We start from the raw sequence: 23381 nt of genomic DNA, 5'->3' as shown, positions 1-23381 counted from the left end.
GGGGTCACTAAGATTCGGACACGACTGAGCAACTTCACTTTCACTTTTTACTTTCATGCACTGGAGAAGGAAATGGCAACCCACTCCAGTGTTCTTGCTTGGAGAATCCCAGGGACGGGGGAGCCTGGTGGGCTGCCGTCTATGGGGTCACACAGAGTCGGACACGACTGAAGTGACTTAGCAGCAGCAGCAGAGTAAAGCATATACTAATCTGTGCATAAAATCCCCAACTTTATTTGTGTCTTCTTAGCAGCATAACAAATTATAATAAGTGAAAATTTCCAAGAAAAGTTAATTTTTATTTCATATAATATACTAACCTGAACAGACATCTTGTCAAAAAGCTTTCTAAAAGGACCCAACTAACAACAAGTTATACCTCAAGTTATTTTTCTCAAAGGAATGTTATGAGGTAGTATAAAACACTTATTCTAACCCATGAAAGTAAAACTACTAGACTATGAACAATAAAACTTAGCAAAACAATACTTTTAACCTATGGAAAGCTATCTGAGGAAGATGAAAAGGCAGACGATAGTCACCCTAAATTCTTTTTGGAATGAGGTAAGATTTTGTTTCAATAAAAAATAGAAACTAGGTAGATGGAGAAGACTTTCCCTTTAACAAGGTGTATTAACAACATTCCTTTTTCTACATCTCAACTTCTATTTGGTTCAAAAGTGAAAAGGTGACTGTGGAAATAAACTTTTCCTAAGCTAGAGAGGGAAAGTCGCTCAGTCATGTTCAACTCTTTGTGACCCTATGGACTATACAGTCCATGGAATTATACAGGCCAGGATACTGGAGAGGGTAGCTGTTCCCTTCTCCAGGGGATCTTCCCAACCCAGGGATTGAACCCAGGTCTTCTGCATTGCAGGCAGATTCTTAACCAGCTGAGCCACCAGGAAGATGATGTTGTTAAAGTGCTGCACTCAATATGCCAACACATTTGGAAAACTCAGCAGTGGCCACAGGACTGGAAAAGGTCAGTTTTCATTCCAATCCCAAAGAAAGGCAATGGCAAAGAATGTTCAAACTACTGCACAATTGCACTCATCTCACACGCTAGCAAAGTAATGCTCAAAATTCTCCAAGCCAGGCTTCAACACTGCATGAACTGTGAACTTCCCAGATGTTCAAGCCAGATTTAGAAAAGGCAGAGGAACCAGAGATCAAATTGCCAACATCCGCTGAATCATCAATAAAGCAAGAGAGCTCCAGAAAAACATCTACTTCTGTTTTATTAACTACACCAAAGCCTTTGACTGTGTAGGTCACAACAAACGGTGGAAAATTCTTCAAGAGATGGAAATACCAGACAACCTAACCTGACTCCTGAGAAATCTGTATACAGGTCAAGAAGCAATAGTTAGAATCGGACATGGAACAACAGACTGGTTTCAAATTGGGAAAGGAGTACCTCAAAGCTGTATATTTCACCCTGCTTATTTAACTTACATGCAGAGTACATCATACAAAATGCCAGGCTGGATGAAGCACAAGCTGGAATCATGATTGCCAGGATAAATATAAATTAACCTCAGATACACAGAAAACACTCACCCTTATGGCAGAAAGCAAAGATGAACTAAAGAGCCTCTTGATGAAAATCAAAGAGGAGAATGAAAAAGTTGGCTTAAAACTCAACATTCAGAAAACTAAGATCATGGCATTTGGTCCCATCACTTCATGGCAAATAGATGGGGAAACAGTGGAAACAGTGAGAGACTATTTTTTGGGGCTCCAAAATCACTGCAGACGGTGACTGCAGCCGTGAAATTAAAAGATGCTTGCTCCTTGGAAGAAAAGCTACGACCAACCTAGACAGCATATTAAAAAGCAGAGACATTCCTTTGCCAACAAAGGTCTGTCTAGTCAAAGCTGTGGTTTTTCCAGTAGTCATGTATGGATATGAGAGTTGGTGTGAGAGTTGGACCATAGAGAAAGCTAAAAAGTGCCGAAGAATTTATGCTTTTGAACTGTGGTGTTGGAGAGGACTCTTGAGAGTCCCTTGGACTGCAAGGAGTTCAAATCAGTCAGTTCTAAAGGAAATCAGTCCTGAATATTCATTGGAAGGACTGATGCTGAAGCTCAAACTCCAATACTTTGGCCACCTGATTCGAAGAACTGACTAATTAGAAAAGAGCCTGATGCTCGGAAAGGTTGAAGGCAGGAGGAGAAGGGGATGGCAGAGGAGGAGATTGTTGGATGGCATCACCAACTTGATGGACATGAGTTTGAGAAAGCTCTCCGAGTTGGTGACGGACACGGAGGCCTGTTGTCCTTAAGTCCATGGGGTCACAAAGAGTCGGACACGACTGAGCAACTGAACTAAACTGAACTGAAGTTAAGGAGCGCAGAAAGAGGAAAGATATAAGGAATGAAGCTGGGGAGAATATGCTCTTCCCAGTATAATTAAGTGGAAAAGTGTTAAAAGACTAGGGGGTGCCAGCATGCTGAATTCCTTATTGTGCGTGCAAGCTAAGTCACATCAGTTGTGTCAGATTCTTTGCGACCCTATGAACTGTATAGCCCACCAGGCTCCTCTTGTCCATGAGATTCTCTAGGCAAGAATACTGGAGTGGACAGCCATGCCTTCCCCCAGTTATTAACTGGAAGTTAGTATGAAGAAGAATGACAGGTTTGAGTCAACCTAGGCAGTATGGTTGCTGTATAAGTTAGCATAGTGGTGGTAGAGCAGGGAATACAGAATGAACAGAACTGCAGGATGTTTAGGACTAGGTAGTTGAGGCAAATGAAGTGGAGACTGTGTAACTGGATACTATTTCAAGACATTTATTAGCTCTGTTTGTGTCTTGACTAAATTACAATATTAATTTTTACAGGAAAGAATTTGAAACATATTAGGAAGACTTTACCTTTTGATTTTATTTTGGTTACTAAATTTTAATTAATCTAATGCCCAGAAAATATATGTCTGAACTAACAGCACGCAGGGACGGGGTCATATATATTCATCAGAGAACAGAGTTCTAACTTTTGTATAACTCTGTTTCACCCACTGACCTGTTTGTAAATGTCTAAGGCCTTTTAACTTGATATATATATTTTTTGGCCTTCTTCCCTTTCTTTAGTCTACATATTTGCAACTTGGGGTAGTGATGTGTGGCTCCTAATTTATATTTGAAAATGCCTATTTAATCACTCTGTATTTCAAAAAAAGTTTATTATTTTCATAACACAAATTACAGAAAGTAAAGGCTGATAAAATGTTTGACTAGAAGAAGATACACATAAAGGATATAACGACCTCAACAAAAGGGCATCCCTATATCTGCCAGGGGGTATGTGTGTTATCGATCAAAAAGTGGGACATGTTTAAAAAAAAATTCAGACTCACTGCTCTGGGACTGGTATTTGATGTGTACTTTAATCACTTGACAGTAAAAGAGAAACTCACACTGCTTGTTTCATTTATTATCTTCTTTGGTCAATATAACCCAAATGGATTTAAAACAGTATGTTCTTTTCTACCCAGTGCTGATCTCAAGAGTATCACAGTATACAATGAAACTAATGTAGAGAACTTATGAATTTTTAAATAAAGTTAGCCAAATGGTAATAATCTGACTTAACTTAGATCTAATATAAAATAAAAATCCATTTAAAATTAAGTATTTCCTGAACTTCTGACTGACCAACTTTATATACACAGAGAAAGGAAAAATTATCATGCTTCTAGGATGAAATTTTTAAAGCTAAAGGGGAACTTAGCAGACATAATTTTACAGGTGGAAAACGTCTAAGGTAAACAGAGAAGTACATGTAGGTGGGAGAACATTTTAGGACTTTAGATCTCCTGAATGCTAAAATCCACTTTCCTTCCACTGCACAAAGCCACTTCTCCTGGCTTACATATAGACAGTCCCTAAAGAACAGACTGTATTGTGTAACTCCTATATTTACATATCTCTGTGATGCAAATATTAAAATCTCTAAAATTTACTTTAATTAAAATAGTACTTAAAACTATGGTGATCTAAAGTTTAAAAGTGAATTAAAAAACAAGGAAAACGGCAAGCTCCCCATCTCCATGTAATACATGAGAGAATATGGCTACAATGAAAATCAGAAAGGCTCTTACAATCTTCATCTGCACTGATCAATACAGAATAAAAGATAAAGATGGTAGGTAGACAAAAATTTAGAGACGAGCTAACACCTATCCTACTCAAACTCTTCCAGAAAATTGCAGAGGAAGGTAAACTTCCAAACTCATTCTATGAGGCCACCATCACCCTAATACCAAAACCAGACAAAGATGCCATGAAAAAAGAAAACTACAGATCAGTATCACTGATGAACATGGATGCAAACATCCTTAACAAAATTCTAGCAAACAGAATCCAACAACACATTAAAAAGATCAACATCATGACCAAGTGGGCTTTATCCCAGGGATGCAGGTTTCACCAGTATTCACAAATCAATCAATGTGACACATCACATTAACAAATTGAAAGATAAAAACCATATGATTATCTCAATAGATACAGAGAAAAAGCCTTTGACAAAATTCAACATCCATTTATGATAAAAACTCTCCAGAAAGCAGGCATAAAAGGAACATACCTCAACATAATAAAAGCCATATATGATAAACCCACCGCAAACATTATACTCAATGGTGAAAAATTGAAAACACTTCCCCTAAAGTCAGGAACAAGACAAGGATGCCCAGTCTCACCGCTACTATTCATCATAGTTTTCCAAGTTTTAGCCACAGCAATCAGAGAAAAAAAAGAAATGAATCCAAATTGGAAAAGAAGAAGTAAAACTCTCACTGTTTGCAGATGACATGATCCTCTACATAGAAAACCCTAAAGACTCCACCAGAAAATTACTACAGCTAATCAATGAATATAGTAAAGTTGCAGGATATAAAATTAACACACAGAAATCTCTTGCATTCCTATACACTAACAATGAGAAAACAGAAAAGAGAAATTAAAGAAACAATTCCATTCACCATTGCAACGAAAAGAATAAAATACTTAGGAATAAATCTACTACCTAAAGAAACAAAATACTTATATATAGAAAACTATAAAACACTGATGAAAGAAATCAAAGATGACACAAATAGATGGAGAAATATACCATGTTCACAGATCAGAAGAATCAACATAGTGAAAATGAGTATACTACCCAAAGAGATCTACAGATTCAATGCAATCCCTATCAAGCTACCAAGAGTATTTTTCAGAGAATTAGAACAAATAATTTCACAATTTGCACGGAAATACAAAAAACCTCAAATAGCCAAAGCAATCTTGAGAAAGAAGAATGGAACTGGAGGAATCAACCTGCCTGACTTCAGGCTATACTACAAAGCTGCAGTCATCAAGACAGCATGGTACTGGCACAAAAACAGAAACATAGGTCAATGGAGCAAAATAGAAAGTCCAGAGATAAATCCACACACCTAGAGACATCTTATTTTTGACAAATGAGGCAACAATATACAATGAAGAAAAGACACAAGTGGTGCTGGGAAAACTGGTCAACCACTTGTAAAAGAATGAAACTAGAACACTTTTTAGAACTAACACCCCAAAAAGATGTCCTTTTCATTATAGGGGACTGGAATGCAAAAGTAGGAAGTCAAGAAATACCTGGAGTAAGGCAAATTTGGCCTTGGAGTACAGAATAGAGCAGGCAAAGGCTAATAAGAGTTCTGCCAAGAGAATGCACTGGTCATAGCAAACACCCTCTTCCAACAACACAAGAGAAGACTCTACACATGGACATCACCAGGTGGTCAGTACTGAAATCAGACTGATTATATTCTTTGCAGCCATAGATGGAAAAGCTCTATGCAGTCAGCAAAAACAAGACCGGGAGCTGACTGTGGCTCAGATCATTAACTCCTTATTGCCAAACTCAGACTTAAATTGAAGAAAGTGGAGAAAACCACTAGATCACTTGGTTATGACCTAAATCAAATCCCTTATGACTATACGGTGGAAGTGAGAAATAGATTTAAGAGACTAGATCTGATAGACAGAGTGCCTGATGAACTATGGACAGAGGTTCGTGACACTGTACAGGAGACAGGAATCAAGACCATCCCCAAGAAAAAGAAATGTAAAAAAGCAAAATGGCTGTCTGGGGAGGCCTTACAAATAGCTGTGAAAAGAAGAGAAACAAAAAGCAAAGGAGACAAGGAAAGATATAAGCATTTGAATGCAGAGTTCCAAAGAATAGCAAGGAGAGATAAGAAAGCCTTCCTCAGTGATCAATGCAAAGAAATAGAGGAAAACAATAGAAAGGTAAAGACTAGAGATCTCTTCAAGAAAATTAGAGATACTAAGGGAACATTTCATGCAAAGATGGGCTCGATAAAGGACAGAAATGGTAGGGACATAACAGAAGCAGAAGATATTAAGAAGAGGTGGCAAGAATACACAGAAGAACTGTACAAAAAAGATCTTCATGACCCAGATAACCACGATGGTGTGATCACTCACCTAGAGCCAGACATCCTGGAATGTGAAGTCAAGTGGGCCTTAGAAAGCATCACTATGAACAAAGCTAGTGGAGGTGATGGAATTCCAGTTGAGCTATTTCAAATCCTGAAAGATGATGCTGTGAAAGTGCTGCACCAAATATGCCAGCAAATTTGGAAAACTCAGCAGTGGCCACAGGACTGGAAAAGGTCAGTTTTCAATCCAATCCCAAAGAAAGGCAATGCCAAAGAATGCTCAAACTACTACACAACTGCACTCATCTCACATGCTAGTAAAGTAATGCTTAAAATTCTCCAAGCCAGGCTTCAGCAATACATGAACCGTGAACTTCCAGATGTTCAAGCTGGTATTAGAAAAGGCAGAGGAACTAGAGATCAAATTGCCAACATCTGCTGGATCATCAAAAAAGCAAGAGAGTTCCAGAAAAATATCTATTTCTGCTTTCTTGACTATGCCAAAGCCTTTGACTGTGTGGATCACAATAAACTGTGGAAAATTCTGAAAGCGATGGGAATTCCAGACCACTTGACCTGTCTCTTGAGAAACCTTTATGCAGGTCAAGAGGCAAGTTAGAACTGGACATGGAACAACAGACTGGTTCCAAATAGGAAAAGGAACATGTCAAGGCTGTATACTGTCACCCTGCTTCTTTAACTTCTATGCAGAGTACATCATGAGAAACGCTGGGCTGGAAGAAGCACAAGCTGGAATCAAGATTTCCAGGAGAAATATCAATAACCTGAGATATGCAGATGACACCACCCTTATGGCAGAAACTGAAGAAGAACTAAAGTGCCTCTTGATGAAAGTGAAAGAGGAGAGTGAAAAAGTTGGCTTAGTGCTCAACATTCAGAAAACTAAGATCATGGCATCCGGTTCCATCACTTCATGGGAAATAGATGGGGAAACAGTGGAAACAGTGGCTGACTTTATTTTTTTGGGCTCCAAAATCACTGCAGATGGTGATTGCAGCCATGAGATTAAAAGACACTTACTCCTTGGAAGGAAAGTTATGACCAACCTGCTAAGTCACTTCAGTCGTGTCCGACTGTGCGACCCGATAGACGGCAGCCCACCAGGCTCCCCCGTCCCTGGGATTCTCCAGGCAAAAACACTGAGTGGGTTGCCATTTCCTTCTCCAATGCATGAAAGTGAAAAGGGAAAGTTAAGTCGCTCAGTCGTGTCCAACTCCTAGCGACCCCATGGAGTGCAGCCTACCAGGCTCCTCCACCCATGGGATTCTCCAGGCAAGAGTACTGGAGTGGGGTGCCATCGCCTTCTCTGTATAACCAACCTAGACAGCATACTAAAAAGCAGAGACATTACTTTGTCAAGAAAGGTCAGTCTAATCAAGGCTATGGTTTTTCAGTGGTCGTGTATGAATGTGAGAGTTGGACTATAAAGAAAGCTGAGTGCCAAAGATTTGATATTTTTGAACTGTGGTGTTGGAGAAGACTCTTGAGAGTACCTTGGACTGCAAAGAGATCCAACCAGTCCATCCTGAGGGAAATCAGTCCTGGGTGTTCACTGGTAGGACTGATGTTGAAGCTGAAACTCCAATACTTCTGAGCATTTGACCTGAACTGAACTGAGAACACTTTCTAACAGCATACAGGAAAAAAAACTCAAAATGGATTAAAGATCTAAATGTAAGACCAGAAACTATAAAACTCCTAGAGAAAAACATAGGCAAAACACTTTCTGACATAAATCATAGCAGGATCCTCTATGACCCACCTCTCAGAGTAATGGAAATAAAAGCAAAAATAAACAAATGGGTTCTAATTAAACTTAAAAGCTTTTCCACAACGAAGGAAACTATAAGCAAGTTGTAAAGACAGCCTCACAATGGGAGAAAATAACAGCAAATGAAGTACTGACAAAGAGTTAATCTCAAAAATATACAAGCAACTCTTGTAGCTCAATTCCAGAAAATTAAGCAACCCAATAAAAAAATGGGCCAAAGAACTAAACAGACATTTCTCCAAAGAAGACATACAGATAGATGTCTAACAAACACATGAAAAGATGCTCAACATCACTCATTATCAGAGAAATGCAAATCAAAATCACAATGAGATACTATCTTACGCAGGTCAGAATGGCTGCTATCAAAAAGTCTACAAACAATAAATGCTGGAGAGGGTACAGAGAAAAAGGAACCCTCTTACACCATTGGTGGGAATGCAAACTAGTACAGCCACTATGGAGAACAGTGTGGAGATTCCTTAAAAAAACTGGAAACAGAACTGCCATATGACCCAGCAATCCCACTGCTGGGCATACACGCTGAGGAAACCAGAACTGAAAGAGACACGTGTACCCCAATGTTCATCACAACACTGTTTACAATAGCCAGGACACGGAAGCAACCTAGATGCCCATCAGCAGATGAATGGATAAGAAAGCTGTGGTACATATACACAATGGAATATTACTCAGCCATTAGAAAGAATGCATTTGAATCAGTTCTAATGAGGTGGATGAAACTGGAGCCTATTATACAGAGCGAATTAAGTCAGAAAGAAAAACACCAATATGGTATATTAACGCATATATATGGAATTTAGAAAGATGGTAATGGTGACCCTATATGCGAGACAGCGAAAGAGACACAGATGTAAAGAACAGATTTTTGGATTCTGTGGGAGAAGGCGAGGGTGGGATGATTTGAGAGAATAGCATTGAAACATGTATATTATCATATGTGAAACAGACTGCCAGTCCAGGTTCGATACATGAGACAGGGTGCTCAGGTCTGGTGCACTGGGATGACCCAGAGGGATAGGATGGGGAGAGAGGTGGGATGGAGGTTCAGGATGGGGAACACATGTACACCCATGGCTGATTCATGTGAATGTATGGCAAAAACCACAATATTGTAAAGTAATTAGCCTCCAACTTAAAAAAAAAAAAAAAGAAAGAACAGAAAAAAAAAGATGGTAGGTAGGAAGATTAAGGAGTAAATGGTTATCTGTGGAACAGTGTTATAACTGTTTCTATAATAAAAAATACATTTTATAAGCTTTACGTATATAAGTTTAGTCCTGACTTTTCTTTATAAACAGGTATGGGGATAAATGAACTATTTTTAATAATTAGAATTCTATTTTCAGGAATAAAAAAGGTTTCCAAAATAATCCCAATATGTTACATGAAGTTAATAATCCAAATATTTACTGATGGTCTCTTTAAAAAGAAGAGAGTGATATATCTTTCTTTTATAAATTTACTATAAAGTTTAACATGAAGTATGAATTCAAGCACACACCATGGAACCAAAAGTATACAGTATGATCTAAATTTGAGGCTTACCTTTCAATATTTTCTCATCCAATGTCCACAGCAGCTGTAGATTGCCAGCTCCCTTTCCATGAGATGGCTCAACTGTCAAATACTAAAGCTTTTATAACCTGATAGGGATTACTACAACAAGGAGTTCGTCTATGGTCACAAGATAAGTGCTTTATTATATTATGCAGTTTTATAAGCTTTATAATGTGATATGTTAATAACCTAAGGAACCACAAGAGAAAAGATACTCTGAAAAAACTTACAAAACTACACAATATTGTAAAATGGAAAGCTAAGTCTGTTTGTGTGGAATGAGTGGGGAGGGAAACTTACCTTACAACTAAAGAAAAACTCCATTCTGCTGCAGTAATCTGGGATGGGTATGACAGACCAGCATTAATACTGGCTGGGGTGTTGCGAGGAGAGGGAATTGGCAATCTACTGATGCTGGGGACACTGAACATCTAGAAGGAAGAAAAGAGGAAAACAAATAAATTCTAGATTTATTAAATGTCTTATCACTATGGATCTTTTGCATATTTAATAAGTTTAGACACTCTGAATATTAGGTGAAAGTAATTGATTTATACAGTTCATTCTGTTACTTTTAGATTTTCTTACACCGATTTCTAAACAAAATCAATATCAACTGTTGCATGCAAAAAAGATTATCATATATAAATACATAAAGAATATTTTTAAAATTGAAATGGTATTATTGTGATGATAAAAATATAATTTTTATTAAAAAGAAGAGTACAAAAACATAATGTATATGAAAAAGGCATCAATGCTCTCTTTCTACATGCTTCTACTTACACGTGTTGCTGGAGCACAGAAACAGGGATCATAAAACAGAGCATTTTTTGTTATAGGCTTGGTTCTTGTCACTGACATAAATCATATGGTGGAAAAGGATTATATAATAATACATCATGCTTTTCTAATAAAATTCAAATAGCTTTTAGAAAAGGCAAATGGATTTACATATAAAGATGTCTTATTTAAAAACATTAGGAATATCCAAAGTTAGGTTGCAAATAATTTAATGGAAATGGATAAAAAACATAGCACAAATTAACTGGAATTAAGCATTTTAATAATTTAATTATTTCACATTCTCATTAATCTAAGTAATAGTAAATGAAAAGGTAACAAGTATTTACTTTTTTTGCTTATTGCTCACCTAAAGAAACTACCACTGTATTAATATATTCGTGCATATTCACAGTTTTGGGGGTAAAATACCACATTCACCTTGGTGGTATACAGTCTCTTGAAAAAGTACTAGTTAGACAATATAGTGAAGTGTTTGAATATTAGTATGGAAGAAGTTAAAAAAAAAGTATTTTAACACTACCAGAGGTCTTAATATGAACTATTCTATCATATACTAGTATTTTCTCTTTAGGTACTCTTACCCACTTTCTCTTAATACTAATTCAATAGGAAACAAAAGCATTTAAAGATACCAACACTGCACAGCACATACAATGTTTCCACTGTATTTCTAAATGAGCATTTAACTAGAAAGCATGATGATAAACAACTACATCAGTGATAATACTGGAAATTTCAGTGTCATTTGACTTTGCAGAGACAGTGGACAGATCACATTCCCAGTGAAATAGTCATGATTACTGGGGAAGAAAATCTAACAATATGGATATAACTGATGGTATGTAACCACTTCCATTCATAAAGAAGAAAAAATCCTGGACTAGAAATTAACTACTGAGTAGTATCTGAATCTGACCCTTTTTAGTAAACTGGTGGTAGCAAAGAGGTTAATAACATTTAATCAAATCTACACCTGTTATCAGAAAGGTGGAGTCTCATGCAATTCACAGCACAATCTGAATCACTAAGTAATGCAACACTGTAACTTCAGAGCATAAAAAGTTCCATGTAAATGAAATTATGACTGAGGATATACTAAAAGTAGGGTCAGTATTCTACTTATTTTTACTTTCTCAGGCTCCACTACAATACTCAGTACACAGTAGGTCCACAATAAGTATTCAAACCACAGAAGTAAATTTCTTAGCTGAGATTTTCTGCTTAGCTGAAAAGATTTTTAAAAATTGATAAACATTCCTAAAATACATGTCTTCCAGATTTTCTGAGCACACAATGAATATAATTTAACTCTTACTGACTTGTTCATCACTATGAACAAGCCATTGTTTCATATTTTAAAGCAGTGATGCTAGGGTTTACAGGGCTATAACCTATATTCCTATATTAAATGGTTATTGATTACTGTTAGTTTTGGACCCTAAAATCTTGTTTTTCAAATTGTCTATCAGTATTTCATGCAACTAAATCTGCCTTAAAATACTTCTGTCCTAATTAAAAGCACTTGCTACAACTAGTTAGCATCATATCTTCATTAAAAGAAACTGGTTCCATTTTGTTTGTTTTCTATTTTAAAGTGCTAGAGATCCATATGTGGACTCTGTCTTCTATTTAGACTCTTTTATTCTTTGGTAGATCGGATTAATTTTCCTTTAATATATAATGTATCACTTTTACCTTCGTATCTACAGAGTATAATAAGATGGTAGGGAAGTTTTATTAGTGTTTAATCTTCTCTATTGTTTGGATGATATTCTTCCCTAATTCACAAAAGGTATTAAACTATTCTATCTTTAAATTTTGGGGGCTTTCCAAAGATTTTCATTTCTTCTGTAATATAAATAAATAGAATGATGCAAAGTTTATTTTTGGTCTCAAGCACCTCATGGATTTAAATTCAATTTGTCAGAACTCTTGTCAGTGAAAGGCAGTAGAGTTAAATAGAAATAGATAAATTAAATAGAATACAAATTTAATTGGGGCTTTGAAAAATATTTGGCATTTAAAACTTATATTTGAGTGTGTATGATTTGTAATTCAAGAGAGTTTAAAGCAAATTATAAAAGCTGCACCATGAAGCTCAAACTATAGAAGGATCTGTCACCTAGTTCAATTCTTCCTTGAAGTTCACTCCTTGCTGAGAAGACACAGTATTAATACTCTGGCTGATGTAAAAAACATAAAACATTTTCCCTTTTTAATTGGAACTTTCATTGGGAAAAAACAGGTTCAAATATTACTTTTAAGAAAGTTTCCCTGATGGGATATAGACTACGCCAAATTCCAGTAATGGAAACAGTGAACACTATTAATAGGAGTTAATATCCAGTTCTCAGTTGAGCAGAGTAGTTATTAAATGTCAAAAAAAAAAAAAAAAAAAAGCCCCAAAGTGAGACCTACCATAGACAAATGAAGATAATGCATTCTCAGATAATTTGGTGACTACAGTCAATTGAAGCTTTGTCTTACTAGCCAGCTATTGTTCTGGTTCATGTTTCCCATCATCTAGTTCTCTTTCCTTACTATTATTTTGATTATGTCAGTTAATATTTGATTCTTCATAAAGTCCATGTTATCTACCCTTCCACCCTTACTCCCAAATAATACATAAACATGTCTTTAAGTGAGTGAAGCAAGTGTCTAGAAGTAGTGACTCCTGAATTTAAATGACTTGAAAATCAAAGATCAAGTCTTTTATAAAAAGACAGGAATCAGCCCAACCAATACTGATTAAAGATTTATTCTCAGGATTGGGGAGAAAAAGCTTAAGCTCTAAAGTGAACTCCTTGAGGATAAAGACTTTCAGTCTCTGAATATCTACCAAGTTCCTTGGTGTTATGTACAGTACACAGACCACAATGAGGAAGTATGTGCCTATTGAATAAGACTAGAATATGACAGGTAAAGGAACTTATTTATTATACAGGGTTTCCAAAAGGCTGTTTTAACTTTTTGAAAGCTTTAAATATGACTATTTAACGGCAAAGCATCTTTTTCCCCACAGCTGAGAGTTTTTTCAGTTTTGTTAACATTTATCAAAAGATCTAGAATGAGAAAATAAGATATATAATGATGTAATGGTCAAAAACTTATTTAAGGATAATTTAGATATTATTGCAATCTCTGCATGACTGGTACTTGAGGCCAGATAATTCTTTGTTGTGGGGGGCTATCATGTGCATTATAAGATTATACAATGTAGAATATTTTTAGTAGCACTACTGGCCTCTATCCATTAAGTGCCAGTACCACCTCTTCAACTATGTCAATCAAATATATCTTCAGACATTGCCAAAGTCTCATAGTGGGGGTGCAAAGTCATTCCTCATTGATAACCACTGGCTTTTACAAAACTCTGACAAAAACTAGGGTGTAATCATCTTTGATCTAAGCTTCTGATTTCTCTAATGTTTGATCTAGTTAATGCATAGCCTTTGGTTAAGCAAGAGAAGTCTTATTATTATGAATTTAAATTATTTCAAGAACATAGTAAAGATTAATTTTATTCATGACTTGTAATTTCTTTCTAATTCTCTTAAAACATGTCTTACAAAAAAACTATGCCTTTTGACATACTGTAATTATTGTGTATATATTTTTGAATGTTTTTAAAAGTTAACAATTTCACAAATACTTCCATATAGTAACAATGATCTACAAATATTTTATTTTACCAGCCTTATGACATACCACTGTTAATATTATTGCTCTCTCTACTATGAGAGAGATATTGAACATAATATTGTGTAAATTACTTTTGGGGGGACAGGGGAATAGTGTGCAAAATGGGGAGGATAAAAGTTAAATACTAACTACGATTACAGGACCAAAGAGTACAGACAGTTTTATAGCTTTTATTACATACTGAATATGAAATCTGGAAATATCTGAAGTCTTAAAACCTGCTCAGTGCTGAAGTGCTTAACTGCTAAAAGGTATATTAGAAAGATATGGTATTATATTTTAAAGTTTAGTTTGTTTATATTGATGACTATCATTTATCATGTCATAGTCCAGACAAGGTTTCTTTTCTTGTATCTTTTTGTTTTTTGCCAAATGTTCACTTTTCCATACACCCCATCTCTACACTGACTTTTCACTATCAAAAAGACTGAAAACTCTTTTAAGATCTAAACAATAATATAAAACATAAGGAAATTATGCAAATATGAGATTAGGGTCACATGAAAAATTAAGAAACATAATAACCATTTCTGTATCAGTGTTACAAAAATCTATCAAGTTTGATTATTTATACAGCAAAAATGTTTAACAAATTTCAAATATAATAGGATCAGGAAAATTTATCAATATCTTAGGTGTAAAACTGTCTTTCTAGAAAACTAATAAATTTCCAAAGTACAACTTTTATCTCTTGATTAAACCCACAAAGATAAAAACAATAAAATATCATGATGTCTTCTTTAGAGCACTAAAAAAAACCTCCCTATGATCTAAATAATAATGAGACAGACAAAAATTAAAGGATTTTGTCAAACTATATAATTCTATTTATCTCTGTCAGATGTCTCACTTTAAACAAAACTCAGGTAGGTAATTTGTATGGCACTGGAAGATGTAAAGGACATTGATTCCTCTTTGAATAAACCTTTAAATGAAGTAATGGGATCAAGTGAACTAAAGTAAACTCAAGAAAACTAAATCACTTATTTCTCTCTTCACACTATAAATCGTAAGTAGAATTAATTGTCCTGCAATAATGAGTAAACAATCCAGATTTTAAAAGACTAACTCTTCCAGTACAATGAGCAGTTCAATGGCAAAACCTCCAAGAGATTAAGAAAGCTTTTTTAACGGAACATTGACCTGGATGAGGAAATGGGGTAATTCTTCCTTGTTGCTTTGGTAAGAAAAACATCTTGAAATGCCCTGTAGAGAAGCTTCCCCAGACCACCAGGTGTTTAAATGAATCCGTGTTAAAACCCTCTATCACATATGTAATTTCTATCTTTAGTAATGACATTTATGACAACCAAAAGTTTATATGGAAATATATCTTCTTTGTTATTGAAGCCATTATTATGGATATGAATGTTGATGATAAACAACAGAGTTGTTTTGACATTATTTTTCACAGTGATATCCTTTTATGAAGAACAATATTAATAACTTCATTTGTCTGGCAATGGTGAAGGAAGCTCACTATGCAAAGAATAAACAAAATGGTTATCACTACCACCAAGTTCATACATTTCATTATTAATAAAATCTCTCAGGTCCTTACCATGAGCCCAATTTTGACAATATGGCTACTTGCTCTGCAACCATCAGTTAGGGCAAGTAAATGGACACACAAGAAATGACAGACTGACAATGAAGAGACAGAACAAAAGCAAGCAAACAAACAAAAACCTTCAAAACATATAACCTAAAGGCCTATCTGTGAATGTTTAATAAGAGTTACTGACATCAATAGATTTTTAGGGTATCAGTACAATTATGGATATTCATAATGATCCCTGAGTTATCAAGAAAAGGGTTCAATTATGTTCAGTATAGTACCAGGAGGCAGGGAAATCTTTTTCATTGAATGATTAAAGTAAGGATTTTAGTACTGAATGTTAAGGTTTTCTAGAAAATTCAGTTAAGTGGAATCCCTACTCCCAAATGATGACAAACTAGTATTCAATACCAACATAAAAGTTCAATAAAATTTATCATACTCAGTATCAGCGTTTGTAAAAAATAAGGAATGACACTGAGATGCAAACTTTTACTATTCCTTTATTCCTGGACATTTTATTAAGATAAGTTATTCATGAAAACAATATTTTAGTCAGTTTATTTTAGAGCAAGTAGCCTGTATACTGGGAATCTCAATTATTCCCAAAAAGTAAAGTTCAAAGAATTTTTATTTCTTGAAGAGCAGAAAACATATTTTAAAACTAATATGCAAATACCAATGGTTTTGGACAAGTCAAAAATTTAGAGACACAAAATCTAAACAATTAAAACCTATACATAACCTAAAATTTTCTGATAAACATACCCCCAAGTACTATAGAGTCAAATATTTGTAATTTGTATTTTCTTTTACTCTTATAATTACTTCTGTGAAGGAAGGCAATATGCTAATCCCTTATACTACCAATGGAAATGAGGTGGATGGCTTATAGAAAAACTCTAGGATGCTTGCAAAAGTCTTTTTGTCTTACACTACATACCATAAGTAAGCACATAAGCCTATTATGCTTTGAACTATCCATTAAAAACAAAACCCTAATTTATAATATGAGAACAAATTAAGATGAATGTTATTGTTTAACTGCAGCTAATAAAAAACAAATTTTTACTTAACAGAATTCTGTTTAGAGTCATGAAGTATGGACAAGTCACTAAAAATAAATGGCTTCTGCAAAAAAAAAACTTTAAATATCCTGATCAAAATATTTTTCCTATTAAATAATAGAATCAATCCTTTAAAAACATACACATAAAATACATTAAAAAAACACTGGTTGAGGAAAAAATATTTTAATATAGTTTGAGAAATATATCACAGAGGTTGTTTTAAAACAACATGTAGGGTTCGTTCCACACCAAGAGATTGCTGACATATTCAAAACAAAACAAAGCAAAACAAACAGATAACCTCTCATAGTCTTATAATGATCTAAACCATTTTTAATGGAAATAATCCTAAAATAAAGTTTTCTGCATTCTCAGATTATATATTGTACACAAAAGTGTACTGAACATGATGCTTTCTTAACGCTTTTGATAGCTGTCCTCATATTATCTCATCTCTTAGATTATAGCCAATAGTTTCAGGGGTATCATGTGAGATACTTCTGAAATGCTTAAGGCTGTTTTACCTCTGTATTAAATGATCTCACAGTACTTTAATTTCCTTCCTTCAAAGTGCTACCAATATGCCCTTTCTGAACAACATATAAAATGAGTATTACAAATCTGCTGATATGAATGAAGCCTGCTGTACCTCTAACCTTATTATCATACACAATTCTAGATTAACAGGTTCTGAACAAGTTCCTAAATGTGGTTTCATGACATTCCTGAGGCATAAAATAAAGAGATTTTTTAAAATAGTGACTGATTTTTTTTTTCAATGCTTAAAGCCTTCTCCATTTATTTATTGGTGTTTGTGTTTCAAATCTATGATATAATAGAACTATAAATGTCAGTTAAATGGGTATTACTAATTTAATAAATAACATAATTGAGTGTTTTACCAAGTGCTGGGTGAATAAAAATAAAGCCCTTTATATTCTATTCTCTCAAGAACAGTTAAAAGCAAAGGTAAAGATTAATTGTGAATTTAGTATAGTGAAAGTTAAAAGACCTTTAGATGCTAAAGGTTCTTAAGATAATACTGTTAAGCATGTATCAAAAACATCTGGGGCAAGATTAAATAATTTACATGTTATTTATGTCAGAGCTAATCCATTAAAAGCATATAATTATTAATTAAGAATATCAGTAAGGTAAGCACTACCCCAAAACTACCAGTCAGAAAACAACCAACCAGTATATTGGGAAATACATAAAACTAAACCTGTTGGAACCAGGCAAACAAAATTAATGTACTTGCCCCAGCACCATGTTTGTCTACTAAAAGTGAAAACTAGACCACATAGGAAAAATAAAAGAAACATCTTTCTATTTTTCAAGCAAATTTATATGTAATTCAGGACAACAAGATTTAAAAAGGCTTTAGAAAAAGCAGGAATAAATTTTAATGCTGACAATAATAGATAGAACTTTTGGATCAACACCTACCGATTTTTTTCTATTGTTTTCCAGATCTTTGAGTTCATTCTCGATTTTTGTGATTAATTCCCTGAGTTCATCAAGATTAGTGCAAATAAGCTAAAATAAAACACAAAAACACAGCTTGATAACACATAATATAAAACACCCAAAATGTGGTAACAGAAGTTGTTTTAACACACATTGAATTCACAATTATTTGTCTTTGTAACAGTAAAATGCAAAGAAAGCTCCACAGTTGATATTTTAAAAGATATTTACTTGTTATGATGTATGAACTTCAGGCTTAGTATAAAATTAGCTGAAATTTCAACATTGGTGGTTTCATCCCATGTCCCCATCTTTCAGTTTGTTTTATAATCCAGGTTTTTTTTTTTTTTTTAAAACATTCTTAACTTTCAGCCCAGAATGACAAAGATCTGGAAACTCACCCTATATTTCACAAGTTACTGGATCACCTTTATGAAATGTTTCATCAAGCAGTCTCCGAGCAGGTGAATAAATGCACCCCTGGAGAACAACTGTTTTACTTTTGCTTTGGTTGCTAACTATATAACTTAACAAATTGTATCATTGCTGTTGGGACTGCTAATAAAGAGGGACTCCAACTATATGAATATATTGAAAGAAGTTAATGAAATTAAGTATACATTCTTTATATGACCTTAGTAGTCTTTAATAAAACCAGATCCAAAGATAGCATCTATTGCCTTTCATAACTGTGTGGTTTACCTTATTTCACTTTGGTAATATTGGCAAATGGTCAAAACAACTGGTCTTTAGTTATTAATTAATAATCAAGTTTGGCTTAACTGCTAAATATTTATAAACAGTGAAGCATCAGCAACATAACAAAAATATTAGTAACTACATTTTAGTTCTTGTAAAATTATACTGAATGTTTCAATCAGTTTGATAATATTCAACTTTTTTTCTAAAATAATTTAAGCTTAGATTTTTAAAAATCTGTTGTGAAAAAGAAATAGAAGATTTCTAAAACAGAACTGCAATCACATACAGGGGAAAAGTTTTAGATTTAATGAAAGTCTTATAATTATATACCGTATAAATGAAAAATACTATACTTATAAAGCTATTAATTCATTATTAATTTTTTATTAGTTTCATGTTTTTTACATTCATTAATTTTTGGTAAGGGCACTGTTTTCCTAAAAGGCATATTTTCTTCTAAAAGAAAATGGACAAAAACATAAAGCAAAAGAGAATTACAACAAGATCATTCCCAGTGACTACTATGTGACAAAAATGGGAGACTAGGAACCTCCACACTTTAAGTTGAACCATATGAAACGTTGATATGCCTTTGATTACAAAAAAAGACAATATGGTTCAACCGAATAGACTAAGAAAGAATTATCACAGATAATATAAATTATACTCCGTATTAACAATGATTAGAAACATCTACATAATTTCAAACTCACAGAACTGACAAAGCAGGGGAAACATGTATTTAGGTAACCCAAATTAACAATTTCAGAGTAGAAAACACCAGTATAACAACTAAATAGTAGGATATTGCTGCTGACACATTATACACATTTCCATTTGCCAAATCTAGAATTATGGAAGAAATGTTGATGGTTAAGTAGTAAAGTGGCTAATTATGTAAGTGCCTTTAGAACTAGATAATGTCTTCAACTTCTATCATAAAAATAAAGCCTCAGAACTGTGTTGGCCCTACACCAGGTTTCTAGTAAGTACTCAATGGGAACTAAACTTGTATAAACTGCTATTATGACTACCATGTCAAATTTGCCATGGAACTTGCAAATGGTTACACCCCATTCATTGAACTTGGTGTACTAGTTAATGACATGGCATGGATTTCTCATTTGTACATACAGCAAAGCTCAGAGCAATTTTCACTTAGCTGTCTCATTATACATGGAGTAAAGGTACATTTTCTTTGTACTTTTGTAGAAACTCACAGTAACAATGAAAATATATACCCCTATACCTGAACACATCCTAAAAAATTTAAGATCTTTTAATTAGCAATTAGTCATGAGATCTTGATTTAGTTGGTCTGAGGTGGGACCTAGGATTCTACATTTGTAACAAGTTCCCAGGTATGGGCTGCAAATCTCACATTTTTGGGCAATTATGTTCTAAATGATTACGAATTACAAATCTGCATGGTCACAGAAACATTTGGTAGTATGGAGCTAAATGAGTACAAAATTTAAAAAGATTATCTTCAAATAGGGGATGGAATACTGAATTAAAAGCACAAATGTTCAATGTTAATGCACAAATGTTCCTTAAATGCCATGATTCAAACATAAATTTTATTGAATTTGAGGGTTAAAATATTTTTAGCAATATTTACTTTGAACCTATCTTAAAGTGACTTAATACCTACCTAACAATTTATACTCTTTAAGTACTAATATATACCTCCCTCTACATATATATGTAATATGTAATACGTATACTCCAAATATAGAGTCAAGTTATTAGGAAATTCTTGTATGAGAACATTATTCTAAATTTGTTACTTATCATTTTGAGGTTATATTTTAAGGGAAAATATTTATGTCAATTCTGTCATTTATACACTCTTCTCTTTACAAAGTAAGGTGTGTGTTTGTGTGGCCTTTTTTGTGTGTGTGTGGGCTTTATACTCAGCTTAATTTCAAATGATGCTTTTAAAAATACAATCAATCCAATAAGAAAAGTTCACTTTAATAAGGAGAACATAAATTTTTTTGAACAAAGCAAAAAACCTTATTAAGACCTCCTTCTCATTACCTTAAATTTTGGGAAAAAAAAAAATCTAGGGCTTAGTGCCTCCAAGGGTGAAAGAAAGCTCCACAGCAGCTTGGATTACAGTCAGGACAAACTGCCAACACTCAAAGAGAAGGTTTTCAGTCATACTGCAGAGGTTAACAAGAAAAGTTTTATCTCCCAGGAAGAACCTCTTCAAGGCTGTTAAACTCTCCCTCAAATTAATCTTTCACTTGGTGCAACTTGTGACAGTCACAAAATCATAAATTTTAGAGCTGAAAGGGACCAAAAGAAAAAAAAAAGTAATTTGGTCCAAACCTTGGCCAAGGCTAAAGAGGGGTATCTCCAATTCACACACAAGCTAGTTGAACAGAGATTAAGTGACCAAAGATGACACACTCATAGAGAAATACCATGGAACCTAGGACTCCTCTTCCTCTTACATCATATTCTTTAAGGGTTCTCTCTAAGCAAAATGAAACAAAAAAAAAATCTAACAATAATTTGAACGTGTATTATAGTTTTGAGCTTCACAGGTGGCGCCAGTGGTAAAGAATTCGCCTGCCAGTGCAGGAGCCGTTAAGAGATGCAGGTACTATTCCTGAGTGGGAAAGAGGCCCTGGAGAAGGGAATGGCAACCCACTTCAGCACTGTCTGTAAAATCCCATGGACAGAGGAGCCTGGTGGGCTACAGTCTCGCAAAGAGTCAGAAAGAACTGAACGACTGAGCACCACATTATAGTTTTAGGAATTAATTTATATCTAAGCTTTCATATCAAATTTAAGTATTAAAAGGCCCTCTCTCCAACTCAAGAAGCAAAAATGTGTGTATATAGTCTATAGAAATAAGTGTATATAGTGGAGAAGGGGAGGTCCTGTAGAGATCAAAAGAACTCCATAATCACATCTCAGAAAAATTACAAAGTAAATCACTATTTTAAGCTACATATTATGTCCTTCAGGTATAAATTCCATAGGTTTGAGAGATATTTACTTTATTTGCTCCAAAAAGAATGTAAGTAAGATAGCATACAAAAGTAAAACAATTTGGTAAATTACATTAAAAAGCAAAGGGAAATGCAGAGAAGTCAAAATGAATAGGTCCAAATAAATAGGTCCAAATAAAATGGACCATGTTCACTACCATTCTAATAAAACATTCCAATAATTTATTACATTATAAAGTTATAAGCAAAAAACTAAATGCATGGTATAAATTCAAAATCTATATTATACTTAAACTAAAATTATATTGATATCTGTTAAAATTATTAGGACAGAACATTCCTTCTCACTTCTTATGATCATCATATCAGCAATAACGATTACTTCAAAACCTGCAAATAAAGATGGCATGAGCAACATGACAAGTCTGATTAATAAAATATTTTTATACCACTATATGAATAAAAACCTTTCTCTCAAGGCACAATATATAAAAACAGAAAAAAATTTCAGGGGGAAGTAAAATTCCATGATGTTAAAAGTGAAATAAAACGCTGAAGCTGAAAATACTCATTTTAAGAGGCAGCAATTCAAAATAACAATATAATCAAAAGGTCCTTAACTCTGTGAGGCAGTTAAATTCTAATTTTAATCCCAAACTGTCACATTGAGGATAGTACTTTATTTCATATCCCTTAGTTTCTCCATTGGTTAAATGGAGCAACAGTTTTTTTCAGAGGTATGTTAAGGATCGTTGAGTTTATGCTTATGCTGAAAAACAATACTTCTATATAAATCTTAGTCAACACCTGGGTTCTGGATTTTCTCTGCAAAGAAGACTTTAGAATAAATCGCACACATGGAATAGGAGCAAGCACACATGACATAAGGTTCTTAAATTATTTTAAAACTGTATCTTGAGACTTGACAAACCATGTTTTAGGAATACTTCCTATGACTCTGTTATAACTGTGCACAAAAAGAAAATTCACATAATATTAGGCTTCTCTTTCAAATATTAAACATTAATATTCTTGGTAAAAGTTAACTTTATTAAGAAAATCAATATTCACTTTTCAATCTAACAGTCTTCCTTGTACTACAAAACCGGATATAGAAAAACAAAAAAATAGTCTAGACAATTTAACAAAAGTAATCAGTAAAACTGTTAAATCTGACACAAAAGCTTAAATCACCCACATGCTGAAGACTAAAAATATTTCCTGACTTTTTGAAACTATTGCTAAGTAAAAACATGGCAACTTCCCCTATATGCCAAATGTATAACTC

The 23381-nt window shown here is 34.1% G+C and overlaps 1 protein-coding gene across 2 annotated transcripts in view; it reads right to left on the bottom strand.

Moving 5' to 3' along the window:
• Positions 1-23381, bottom strand: part of LOC120864157 (uncharacterized protein KIAA2026) — a 104710-nt gene that overhangs the window by 13565 nt on the left and 67764 nt on the right. The window contains exon 5 of one of the 2 annotated variants that reach the window (XM_040241041.1): positions 18405-18494. The exons of the other annotated variant lie outside the window; for it this stretch is intronic. Coding sequence (XP_040096975.1) covers positions 18405-18494 — 90 coding nt within the window. The remainder of the gene's footprint in view (positions 1-18404; positions 18495-23381) is intronic. 2 annotated transcript variants of the gene reach the window in all.

This window comes from Oryx dammah, unplaced genomic scaffold (genome assembly GCF_014754425.2).
Source record: "Oryx dammah isolate SB20612 unplaced genomic scaffold, SCBI_Odam_1.1 HiC_scaffold_1, whole genome shotgun sequence".
In the NCBI taxonomy this organism is placed as follows: domain Eukaryota; kingdom Metazoa; phylum Chordata; class Mammalia; order Artiodactyla; family Bovidae; genus Oryx; species Oryx dammah.
This window is presented reverse-complemented; position numbering and strand designations above follow the sequence as displayed.